We start from the raw sequence: 13859 nt of genomic DNA, 5'->3' as shown, positions 1-13859 counted from the left end.
TTTTGAAAATTAACAAGAGTTTTGTGCACTTGTTCTATGGTTTAGAAATTTGATTTCTTTTGAAACTGTACTAGCAGAAAAATAATTGTGTATCTCTGTGTGTGTCTGTGTATATATAAATGTATGCACACACACACACACATAGATACAGATGTATTTTTAGTTCTACAAATGTCCCATTAGTTTAGTAAGCCAGATGTTTCCACAAGGAAAAAAAAAAAACCAAAAACTCTGGACCTTTATGTTTGTCTAGAACATTCTAATGCTTCCATGTCTTGAAAAATAATGTCATGTTATAATACTAAGACAAAGAAAACAAATTATAATTCTCCAGTTCATGCTGCTCAAAGTGACAGAATTAAATTACGAAAAAAAGTCAATGTTTCTGAACTTTTGAGCCTTCCAGGCACCAGACAGACATCTTGAAATTCATCTCTAATTAATGGCAACAAGAATTTTACTTTACTTAGACAATTATACATCATTGAACTTTCTGGACTATCTCTCTTTCTTTCTCCATCTAACATAAAAAAACCTGTTAAAATAGAAACAAAGTGGAAATAAATGTGTAACAGCAATGCATTATACAATTAGTTTTGGAAATAAGAAAGTATTTTCTTAAAAGAGGGATATTAATAAGGCCATCAATGTCCAGAGGAAGTGTATTTGAAAATGCCGGTTCCACAGTGATAGAAATTGTATTATTTTATCTGTAGACTCTAGGCCCCAGAAGCACTAAACCCAAAGTGCTGGGGAAGATAGATATTTCACTGTAAACAAGAAGCTTGCAACACTGTGGATATGCAAGCTGATTTATAGGCAATACAAGTATACAGGTGTGAGTTCGCAGGACGCCAATAGCATAGTGCTGCTCTCCTCAACTATAGGAACACAGCCCACATTCCAGCAAAGAAAAATGTAAAACAGTGACAATGTGAGGTGCTTTTAAGAACAAAACAGAGGGCATCCTGGCCCCAGGGTGCGGACAAGATATGTACTCCTGCCAAAGGTAAAATAAAAGTGAAGCTAACTCAACTTTAATCTAAAAGACAACATTCAAGAAATCAACAGGGGGTTTTGCCAATGTCAATATACTATATTTACCAGTTGGATGCAATGAACGTTTGTGCTTCTGGCAAACTTTTTGTTTCAGCACTTGAATTGACATTTCCATCCGTTCAGCTGCTTGGGAAATATCTTGACTCTCTTGTTCAGGAAATTTTGAGAAAGCCAGCAGCAAGGTAGGAGTTGCTATTCCCCTTCCTTGGATATTTCTGTAACTGAGATAAAATACAGAAGGTTTTTTAATGTATAACCTTTTAGAACTTATTCATAGCTGTATTTGTCTATGTTGGGTGTGTTCTGAGTTTAAGGTATATTTTGATTGAAGGGTATGCTGGGAAAGCAGAGAGGAAGCCTACTTTGTGACCTTGTTCTGCAAGGAAAATTCTGGAAAGAAAGGGAAAGTGCCCTTACATTGAACACACACAACAGGGTTAAGCTTGTGAGAAGCCTTTAGGATGAGACAGAAACTGTTGGTATGGACCGAGCATACAGTACAAAGTGGCTGGGAAGACCTTGTGCAGGATAGTCACAATATAGGACTCCCACTATAGACACATCTAAGTGAGTAGGCTTTGCTTTCATGTAACATTTAATACCAAAGACCATCTCAATCATTGCAGGTGGATTCACAAATGCCTTAGCGCCTAGGAGTCAAGCAACTGGCCCACAGTTGTCTAGATGCCATCTGCGGTTGATGATAGAGATATGTCTCCTCTCAGAGACTGTCCAAGCACCTGCCTTGTACTGACTAGTTCTATATGGAGTTTCAGCAATTAGTTTAGTAGGGCTTCATCAGACAGTTATATGGCTATATATGTTAGTTTACAGCCTGGCCTTACCTCTAACTTTAAGGAGTTCAGGTTTGATGAGATAACTTCTGTAACACAAAGTTAAACATTTAAACATGAGAAAAATCCTTTTTACTGTGAGGGCAGTCAGACGCTGCAACAGGCTGCCCAGAAAGGTTGTGGAGTCTCCATCTTTGGAGATATTCAAAGCCCAAATGGACAATGCGCTGAGCAACCTGCTCTAGCTGACACTGCTCTGAGCACAGCGCTGGCCTAGATGGTCTCCAGATCTCTCTCAACTGTTCTGTGATTCACTGCAGGATTTATTTTTTACTCAGTATGGGCTGTCTTACCACTGTCCTTTATTGGCAGAGGAGCCTTGAGAAAAGCGCATCAGGGAGAACTTCCTTTTTAGGGAAGTCCCAAGTCCTAAACTAACTCCTACAGCTTAGGAAAAAAACAGTCTATTCCATTTCCAGACATGGTTGTAGGTTGCAGAGATCCCCGAGGGCTTCTTTGCAGCACAGATTTATTTGGACATGCAATTTTCATGAAAACATTGTGCTGTCATATTTACTTAGGTTTGTTTAAAGCATGAGAAGTTTAAAAAAGAAACAGCAGTTTTGATTTCGGCAAAAACAGTTAAATTTCTGTTTGCAAAATTAGAAACATGCTTACATAAAAAGCATTAAGTAAGAAAATACAACTCCAAGGGTTTTTCTAGATGCTAAATTTGTCCTTAATTGATCCAAAACAGCTTTAGCCTGCTCATTTATTCTTTATACAGCAACTATTCCTTTCCTTTCAAGAGCAGAGCTCAAGAACCCTTGCAATTATGAAAAAGAGCTATCTTACTCCTCAGCACCATATTTTTCAGGTTTTCTATAGACAATTAGGAATTTGACTGAGAATCTGGAGAATTAAAAATCCTGAACTGTGTTCCGGTTAAAAAGAAAAGAAAGATGATACAACTAAATGCCAAGAACTCAGGTTTAATATTTTATATCCACATGAGGAATATCAGTCATGCATCATTTAAAAAAATATTATATGAACAGGGAAACATGTTTGTACAAGTGAGTTAAATAAGAACATTTGTACAAATTAGCTAGGAGCTAAGAATCAAAAATAACCCACCCCCCCAAAAAAAACCCTCAAACTAAAAAACCACTACCCTTAATGGCGAGGTATATTCCATTTTGAGATATTTTCTCTCCTACTTTTTGTCTAATCTCACACATATTGTAAGATTATCGCAGCAGTTATTAGTTTGCCACATTTCCTGTGTGTCACGTCCCATTCTGTCCTGTCCCCCTCTCCCTTTCAATATATGCATGCTAGTCCCTTCTGGTTCTTACCCACACTCCTGAAGCTGAGCTCTGATTCTGGAAGAAGATGCTGATTTTCTCACTGTGTAAGTTACAAACTGTCTTGATATTTTGTAATGTGGAAATAGCCCCATAAAATGAATAGAATGACCTGTGATAGTATCATTATTAGGAAGATGAGATCAGATATAAAGTGTCTTCATACTTGTTTAATAATGTAAGTCCTAGTGTGGACCATGGTGTTTGTACATGGTTCTTTATGTTTGCCAGACTGAGTTACTGAGTTACTGAGTCTCATTACAGATCATAATTAAAATATATATATATTTTAAAAAAACAAACAATTAAGATAAATTATCCAGAGTATGAGTCACACTTTCTCTTTCAGCCTCATATATTTTGAGTTTCTGAGATTTCTTTCTGCCTTAAATTTATATATTTAGAGATTTCTAACCAGAATTAATGCCTTAGATATTTGTCACCATTCAGGGGGTCTCTCAAAACAGTGACATGGTGCAGAATATAAAGTCATAAGGTTATAAAATGATAAAGAATGTAATTTCTTCTGTCCTGTTATGTGTATGTACATGGCCAGTCTGCTTTAAGACCAGAATGGCACTGACTGACTGATCATGCTCAGTGCGTTTCTGCAACTATAACTTCTTATCTGGATCACTGAAAATTATTTTCCACTTCCCTATGCATACAGATGGTTCCATAGATGGTCCCTTCTGTAGATGGTCCTTTTGAGTTGGCATGGATAGGGGCCAATAGAATAATCTTAAGTTGTGGGGTTTACAATTTAGATTCTTTAAAAACATGAAATGAACTAGTTCAACTTCAGTATACACTAAATACAAGTAATTTTACCAGAATGAAGATGATGAGAAATATCTTTAATCTGTTAAGGTTTGAATTTTTTTTAGGGTTGTCATCTACACTTTTTAATCTGTTAAGGACACTGTACCTTCAGCTAAATATATGTTAAAATATACTAAGTAATTTCAATCATTTCTTTCTTTAATTAGGCTGAGAAAACCTCTTGTGTTTGCATTAGAATTGTACTTACGTTCAATTTGTTAGGGTAAGTCCAAACAGGAGTCTAAAAATATGTCTTATCTAAAACTCACTCAAACCAAATATCTAGCGCAAGGGAGGAAGCCCCACCTGACCTACCACCATAATTCACATCTATCTTATACATAACCAGTTCAGCAGTCCTTTTGAGTTAGTTGCCAAGTTCTAACAGGAGAAATATATGATCATTTGCAGCTGTGTGCAACATGGGCCTAAGAGACTATCACTTTGCACAGCTTGCCCATTCTGGAGTTATCTTTAGTTTCTTCTACACCTTGAAACCCAGAAAACACAGAGACTCAGCAGAATATAAACAGGAATGTACAGTCAGAATCAGAAGCCCTCCCAGCAGTGCTGAGATTCACTAGTTAAAGCTAGTACAAGTTTTGTAATTTGTACTGGTGGTTATTATAACAAGATTTACTGGAACTAGAGTTTCCTCTTGCAAGCCAGCTACTACTTTCAAAATGTATGTTATAATGCATCTGCTGGTAAATTAGTAACATATTTGCACATACCACTGGGTAAGTGCCATAACCTCGCAGGTGACATACGGCTCTGAGAGCCCTATCCAAACTGCCTAGAATCCCGTTGGCATTGCTGCTGTAATACAAATAGTACATTTTAATGATGATGCCATTGTGTTCCATCTATGCTATGTTAATACTATTATGAATATTTATATTTTAAGAACAAACATGAACACCTACTCTTAAAGACTAACAAACCCATGAGCTAATTGGAATAGCAGGCAGGTACTAGCAAACAGTGTTGAAAAGCACTTGGCTAAGGGACACAACCATGAACAGCACAGCAGACTATGAGGACCATACTGGGACCCATGTGACATTAAAACCCGGAAGCAATTTCTAAGAAGTGGCATTTTCCTAGAAAATCCTGACACGTTTTAAAAACTAGAAAAATAAAACAATTTCAGCCAATATGTTTAGTGTGTTGCCAGTCAATTGTTCCAGCAGTTAAAACACAAACAACAATTCAAGATTTTAAGTGATGATATTAAACAGCTGAGGTGAAGAAATGTACTTGTCCATTTTAATCACAACTCAAGGTCATACTGAGGTCTCAGGAGAAATCCAGTTATTTTGACTCAGTTTGCAGTTCAGACACCTAGATCATGAATTCAGCAAACATCAGGTTGGACTATTGTATACGGAACAACTAGGAGTTTTCCCATTCTAACCTGAAAAAGGAGCTCCCTTTTCGTCTCAGAACTGGCTTTTCAGTCTCAAAGACAGCACTGAGTTCATCTATATTGCACTGTAGTTTCCTTCAATTACTTGTAAGCCAAAGTAAAATGAGTTTTCACAGTACGGTGACCTCCATAACTTCCAGAAGCTCAAATATGTAGTCACATGCATTCCTTTCTTGTTTTTAGCTTTTGTGTTGACCAAAGCTTTAATTCAAGTAAACAGTACTCTTAAAGTTACAAAGGAAAGAAGCCTTAGAAGCTTTAAACTGACATGAAAATGCAAAAGTATTTAATTAAGGATTCAAACACATTCACTCGTCAGTGATTAGTGTCAGATTAGACAATAGTTCAGTCCTCTGTACTTTGCAAATGGCCAAGGACTAACGTCTAAGAGGCAGGTGTAGAGTGCATTTACAAGCCTATATTAAAACAGGAAGAAGTCTCTTAATGATATTTATAATTGTCACTGCCCCACTTAATTGGGCCACAATGAATTGAATGATATAAAAGCATAGAATAGAAATACAATTTTCACTTCTGGTAATGATCATTTGTAAATTGACAGACCAAGTATTTTAGACTAGTTAACATAAGAGTAAGTGATAGTCTTATGAGACTCAGTCTTCTAATGCAGGCTTCGGACACTTGTGGCTCTTATTCCACAAAACAGGAAAGTACGTGCCTTAGTGGTGATACTAACGCATATCTTTCGATGCTCTGCTGAAAGCCTTTGTCTGCTCACAGGGTTAACCCCAAACTTAAGCAAGAGACACGACCAGTTCTCAGAGAGCTGTTACTAGCAATGTTCTGCCTAAGAAAGATCCAATGGTTAACAACGACGTCTATCAGATCAAATACTTAACAGCTTTCAATCACTGATCTAATTTTCAACTGTTGCTCTTAAAAGATGGAAGAAAAGGAGAAAGGGAAGAACAGAGAGTGAAGAGAAGGGAGGGTAGAGGAAGGGATGACAGGGGAGTAGGAGAAGAGGAATGACCAGATGACCTCCAGAGGTCCCTTTCAACCCCAGCCATGCTGTGACTGCAGTTCTTATAAAGGCTTTTAAAGGGAACCCAATAATAGGACTTTTGAATAACACTGCTCTTTAGAGCCTATATATCCATATATACAATATTTTGAAAGAAGCTTAGCAGTCTGGTGATTTATCTGGGGTGAGCGAGTGGTCTCAGTTTTATTCCTAATAGAATTCAAACAATCATCTTTAAGCATTTATCTTTTAGCATCTTTTAGCATTTATCATCTTTAAGACATTGGGCAAATATTGACCAAATAATTGCCACAATATCCTATGAGAGAGTTAAACATCAGTACCTCCATTTGGTACATGAGGCAGCTGAGCCACTGAAAGGTTGAGATCTACGTTTTTAAATTTGAGTGTCTCAGGGTTGTCACTGAAGTAGTAACACTACAAAATGAAAGTGACCTCAGTCTCTACGTACTGAGCAGCCACAGTTCTTGACAGGTTCTGTCCATATAGAGTCACCTCTCCCGGAGCTCTGCAAATTGCCTCATTTTCAAAACACAGAGATAAGTCCTTTAGGAAAGTCTAAGCAAAAAGGTGGTGATTGCACCCTGTAAAACTTGGCTGATGTGTTCCAAATATTGGAGAGAAATTAATTTTGTATAACACAGAAATGTAGTCAGAGCTACACAGACAATGGTTGAATTTTTTAGACTCATGACTAGTCATCCTGAGGCACTTTCATCATTCCTAGAAAGGGTTCACTCTCATAGCATAACTCAAGCACAAAGGAGCTTTCCCTAAGTTGTTCGCTACCCACAGTTCAAGATAAATATTTTATATCCTTTCCCTTATCCTTTTATTACATCTGTTTGAGATGGAAGGGGAAATGTGAAATTCACTTTAACAGTCCCATTTAAGGCAACAGGGTTTTGACACTGATGCCATAGGAGTTGTTCCCATCTCACTTTGCACTGGAAAAAACACAATTAAAGTTCAAAAATATGTAAATTCCATAAAATTACAATTTTTTGAGCCACATGTTAATGGAAAGTGGTGTGTTACTTAGATCAGAAAAACATTCGTATTTATTTTCATATTTCTTATTTTTCTCACATTTTAAAAGAGTAACTCATGCACTGATAATGCACAAGGTTATGTTGGTTCAGATTATCATAAACATAATCTATCATTATATTTTTTCTCAAAGAAACAGACTGATCTCAAACTTCTCTCTTATGAAAACTTTTTGCTGAATAGATCCTTCACTATTTTTTTTTTACCTTTTCAGTGTATAATGTGCAGCATAATCCACCAGATTAGAGCCCTTCTGGATAGCCTCAGTAATGCAGTTATCTTCAGTTTCTTCTCAACAGGGAAAAAAATAAAAAGAAAGATGACTATGTTATTCAATAACATATTTATTCAAATATTTACATTTACAAAATATACAGGTTTGTAATATTAAGGTATATGTAATTTTTCCCTGTTAAAATGATCTCCATATTTTAGTGCTCCTGAAACTAATGTTGTGGCTTCTGACCTTTCTGAAAGATAAGGTAGGGATAGTAAATCAATTCTTCCCTAATTTATAAGGCTTGAAGAGTTAGACTTTCCTTCTGTTTCTTCCAGTATAAATCCAGCTGTGCACGTTATGTAGCACCAAACCTAACAGGTCCAGCTGAAATGTGTTGTGTTCTGTGTATGCGATTATGCTCCTTAGGGTTCACATATATTTTGCGTTAAACTGGCCTTGGATCGATAGGACAAATCCGAGCCTCCCTCACAGGTAGTATGAGCTGGCCCGAGCCACATGAAGAATTCAAGTCCATATTCAGGCATAACTAACAAACTTTAAGACCTTCTGGGATCTGACCAATGCATGAAAGCCCTATTCTTATTTCTCCACCTATGTTTGATGGAAAGACATATGTGAACCTAATAATACTTCAGCTCTGCTATTTTGCGTAGTGCTATCATGGAACATAGATTATTCTTCTTTTGTGTAGATATAGCTTTATATTAAATGAATCAGTTATATTTGAAATCCAGTGGTTTAATTCCCATTTATATTTTGTGAGATCATCCATTTTTTCTTAGAAAATGAATCACGAATAATAATAGTTTGCTAACAATCATTTATGTACAATTGCTCATCATTTATGTACATTGTAATTTTAGGTGACATTTTTTAACTGTAGTCCATGTTGTGTTATTTCTGTGATCTATATTTTTAATAGGGTGCTCAGCTAAAGGGAAAATAATGTATGATGAGGAGTAATCTTTCCTAGGCAAAATTCTACTTCACTCGACTAAAGATCTTCTCAGCCTCTAAGTAGAGCAGTAGTTATTTCTTTTTCACCTATATATGATAAAATATTCAATGATTCATTTAATGTTATCATTCAGATTTCTGTTACATCTGAAAATGTTTTTGAGTCTATTTTAAAAAGCAAGACTGATCTTTATAGGCCATACAAGAGCTAATTCTTTTAGAATTTAACATTGCATGATTTTTAATTACTTTTAAGGAGTTTACCTTTGAGAAATATATTATGCTTAAAGTATTGCTCATCATGTGGTATTTATTCAGACTCTGATCTAGAAGAGAAGATCCACCTGCTATACCTGAATTCTATTGTCTCTCTTCCTTTTCTACTGAGAAGTATGATTCTGGTACCAATGCAGTGTTTTAAAAAATGCAGTTCTTCCAGTAATAAACATTATTTTGTATTGTTCCCATCAGACCAAAGGACACTTACTATAAAAAAGAATCATATACAGTCCATCTATTCCATTTACTTACTGTCCACATATAATTCATTTTATATTAACTAACATACAATACAACCTCATTTTAGACCATGTCTTTCCAAATAATTAATAGGGAAGCTCCAAGTAGAGGATCCACTATGGAAAATAAATCTGATACCCTGTGTCACAGTGATGGTCCAAAAAATATTTCCCATCTGAAGCAATGGCTTGGGGGTTGGTTCAGGTTTTTTGTTTACTTTATTTTGTGTATGATTTTATTTTATTTGTGATTCTACACTAACTTCAAGTGAAAACTTTCCTAAGGACTTTCCCTTCTGAATCAGATCTACAGCTATATAATTAATTAAGAAAATCTCAAGATTGAAATCCTATTTCTTCATCATCTCTGCCCTACTTTAATGTAAAATCAGTCTCTACAGAAGTTTCTTAAAATTCAATCTAGTATCATCTGCTGTATTTCTAGTCTACTAGATCTAACTGATTTAGATTGAACAGATGTAAATAAAATAGCCCTGATGTTTAAAATGGCAAGATTATATTGTTTGAACATAGGCACTACTGTAATCTGAGATGCTCTAAAATCTCCCCGGTATCCGCAGTGTATCAGCAGAGAACAGACCCACAGGAGACGTGCACCCTCATGGGCCAGCAGCAGGGTGCCAGGTGGAACATCCTATGGCAACTGACTCCAGCCCAGGATGACTAAACGTAGTGATTGGCAGTCTGGGAAAGAAATCCAGCAATCATGCTTGTGAACATGTCATCTAACATATGAATGTCGCTAAGAAAGTAAAATCACTCCTAGTCAAAGAATACATAATTGAGATACATTACACATACAAAGTTTTACTTTGTGAATTTATGAAGCTGCATTTTAAAAGAAAACACCCATGGAATAATTCTCGCAGAAGTCAGATAGTGTATTTTGCACATAAAAAGAGATTAAGCTAAACTGCTATTGCTAAACTGTCTGCAGTGCCAGTGTATTTTCAGCTTAACAGTAATCGCCGACAAAAGAAAATAACATGTATTTTTTCTGTTACTTACCAAAGAGGATATCTTTGCCTATCTGAAGGAAAGAAAAGAAAACAGCTGTGAAGGCTATAGCTGCTGAAATTCCCAAAATAATGAACACTTTCATCTGCAAGAAAGAAGAGATAATTGTTGACAAAATACGTACCTTCTTCTTCTAATTATAAGCCATACTATAAATAATTTCCTGCATATGGTAAATTTTACTTTTAAATTAGATTTGTAACCACATGTTTGACTATGTTTTTGAAGTTCAGAATATTAATTTTTAGAAATAACTGTAGTTCACTTTCTTTTTCCTTCCTTATTAATTTTTTTCCATTTTGAGAAACTGCTAGCACAAGGAGATATATTACTTTATTTTATAACATTGTACGTTCTGACAATATTAGCAACACTTAGACTACATATTAGAAATACAGCAATATTTTACGAGCAATTTTGAACTTCTCTGTGCACTAATATGATTTGATTGTAAATTAGTCATTGCACAGAAGATAGTGAAACCGGCCAAACTAATAATAACATCGATCAGACCCCGCTATACTTCTATCCATGTATAACCGTGGTATCAAAGCAGCACAATGAATATGCTCACATGGCAAATGTGAGCTACATTCTCCATTTCAGTGCACTCATCTTCTGGTAGTTATTACAGCAGTACAAATATATAAACTATCCAACAGGTAACTTTTTTCACATGCGCTGTGTTGATTGAAGATTGAAAGATTTAAAATATTTTTAATTCTATATTCTATCAACATAAGAAAATTAATAATTAATAAATCAACTCTAAAAATTCAGGGAAGCAAAATTGCCCATGGAAACTGATTGTGAAAACACCCCGTCTTTTTACATTTCATGAGATAATACGATGAATTTCTTCTGGAAGATGGCAAGCAAAAGTTTTATAGTCTGACCTTTTGTCTGTTGAGATTATCTTCCACAGTTCTCTACTTTATCGATGGCAGTAACTGTTCTGAAATCTGAAAGTGAAGTACTTTCCAGGGCCCCAGCTTACACTATCAGCTTTATGCACTGGTACTCACTCAAGCTTTAAAAGCGCAAATGATTTCAAAATCTTTTTGGCCACAGTATGCTCCCACAAAGCAGAAACTGACGTTAATGCTTGACTTGTTTATTTTTGTTCTGCTAGGAACCAAGAGCTACCTGTGCAGTCAGTTCTGATATCAGACTTGTTTGCATGGAAATGTGAAGGACAAATGTTCAGACTAAAAAAAAAATATTGTCATGTTATGCAGTAAAGTAAATTCTGGGTACAGTTTTCACTAGTTCTCTTTGTCAATGTATTTGACAAAGGTGGCAACTTTGTGTCCTATTTTATGTGTTCGAGCATTGGCACTTTACCAAAATGACCTTCTTCTTAAACTCAGATGATAACCCCCAGAGTGCCCACCAACTTCCTTGCAGTTTTTTGTTTTGTTCTCTTAGATAATTTATTTCACACTTCTGAGCCTACTTATTTTTATTTAGTTACACTTTTCATCCCTATTTCTTCTTCTAAAATCAGTATTTTGACGTAAAGAATCTAACTGGCTGTTTTTTTCCATTTTCTATATAGGCAGAGAGATTAAAATCAGAGCTGGAATCAGGATTGAGGATTCTCTCATTTCATTTTTCCTAGTCTCGACAGGGAGATCACAAGGTGGAGCCAAAGATCAGTGTTTTGATCTCTGCCATAGGTGATAAGTAAAGTAGGGGTTGGGTAGCAGGGACCATCCTGGAGCTGGTGACTGTGGTATATGGTAGTGAAAGAAAACCTACAAGCATGTGAACTGACTGGAGGTAAAACTCAAGATTATTATTATTATAGCAAACTTCAGCTCAGGAATATCATCCATAATCATGTTCCCTGCAAAAGTGAGTGTACATGGGTGACAAGTAAACAGAGAGTAAAGGGAAACAGACCTCTACTGGAAAAGTAGGTTTATGCTTCTTGGTTTGGGGCTTTAAGATTGCAGACAAGAAGTCAAACTTGCAATACCTCTCTAAACCCATTTCAAATTGCAAATCTTTTAACGTTGTTTCTTACGTAAGAAAACATAAAGAAGACTGACTTCTTCCATGGCACGGCAAAGCATTGAGAAAAGCAGATCCATTCCAAACATCTAATAGAAAAAGGAGCTTTCACCTATATCCTTTCATATACTTTGCAAGTATCACAGGTTTCATTTCTGAGAGTTGAGGGCTTTCTTAAAAACAGGTCTGATTTTCTTTGCATTTTCACAGTAAAAAATCAAAGCTTCCCTGTTTAGTTCAAAAGCAGCTTACCTACATCAAGTTTTGTTTAAATAAGGATCTCAACCTTTGTTCATTGGTGGCAGCTGAAGTATTTGTCAACAGTGGGCTTTAGACAGTTACATGCAGTAAATTGGTCTGTGATGAAAAAATCGAATGACAATATCTATTTTGTGTTTTCCTGATTTTAATTGAAGAGTATAAATGTTTAAATCCTCACTGACCCTCAAATACAGTTTTAGTTAGAAGGTGTGGGAAGTCTTAACTACACTGGACTGATAAGACAGATGCAGTTGTATTCCCGTTCTTACTGGAGCTCATTCAGAATCCTGTTATTGAAATCTACTGAAAGAGAATTAAGAGGGCAAAGTTTAGTGGTTCAAGAACAACCTTAATTTTTTGAATCAAGATTCATATATTGCCTACATGTCAGTGCAGATAATTTGGATGAATATCTTGCTGAATGTATCCTCTTTGTTCTGGATTTTCTGTTAGCTGCCTGTCTTCAGCCATTCTTTCTGCAGAAAGGGTGTCAGACCTTTCTGCCCAGCAGTGAAACTGCACAGATCAGTGATGGTCTAAACATGGAGTACAAGACAAGTATAAAACAGTCCTTATGCTAAACAGCACTCTTAGGAAAAGGAGCAGTGAACCTTAACAGTTAACCATATTAATATCATTAAGTTTTAAATTACATGACTTTCAATTTGTTATGTTCCCAAGATTTGAATCTGCACATGAAGAACAGTACTGTATCTGTGTTCTTAAAAGTTAAAGGCCTATAAAGTAAATCTTTGAGTTGTTGATAAAAAGATAAATTCTGTTCAAGGAAATATCCCAAAGCAATAGAATTTCAGATCATTCACACATATGAATTTCTGCAGACCTGCTATGGTATTCAGAAATATTAGCCCATACTTAAAATACTATGCATTTACAACTGATGTTTGATACAGGGAACAGACACAGTTCTATAACCTCAGAACAACTCTTACATTTGCATTGTAACAGCCTGCAGCCCTACCAGGCTCTCTGAGGCATCATCAGTTCTTACAAGCATTGGATAGAATGAGACCTCCAAGATAAATCTGTGCAGCTGCAGGAGCTATTTTTGATAGCAGATTACACTGTTTTGCAGTATTTAGTGGCAATCCTGGGCTCTAGCATGGTGTGAAGGACACTCTGTTAATATGGATGTCTAATCTATAATAGAAAAATCAGTCTCTGATCTCTTCTGGCTATTAAAATTCCAAGAACACTCTTTTGCAAGAGGAGAGGCAAAAAGTGCATGTAACTGTATGATACTTCAACAGAAGCAATTTTGCTGAAGTTCCAGTTTAACA

The 13859-nt window shown here is 35.9% G+C and overlaps 1 protein-coding gene across 1 annotated transcript in view; it reads right to left on the bottom strand.

Moving 5' to 3' along the window:
* TPO (thyroid peroxidase) overlaps positions 1 to 10366 on the bottom strand; it is a 44305-nt gene extending 33939 nt beyond the window's left edge. The window contains 4 exon segments of the mRNA XM_050894540.1: positions 1105 to 1274; positions 7734 to 7815; positions 10042 to 10092; positions 10273 to 10366. Of these exon segments, the coding sequence (XP_050750497.1) occupies positions 1105 to 1274; positions 7734 to 7815; positions 10042 to 10092; positions 10273 to 10366 (397 nt within the window).
* Positions 10367 to 13859: the final 3493 nt, after the last annotated feature.

The sequence above is a fragment of the Gymnogyps californianus genome, chromosome 3 (genome assembly GCF_018139145.2).
Source record: "Gymnogyps californianus isolate 813 chromosome 3, ASM1813914v2, whole genome shotgun sequence".
In the NCBI taxonomy this organism is placed as follows: Eukaryota; Metazoa; Chordata; class Aves; order Accipitriformes; family Cathartidae; genus Gymnogyps; species Gymnogyps californianus.
Note: the sequence above shows the minus strand (reverse complement) of the source record. Positions and strands in the feature narration are given on the sequence as shown.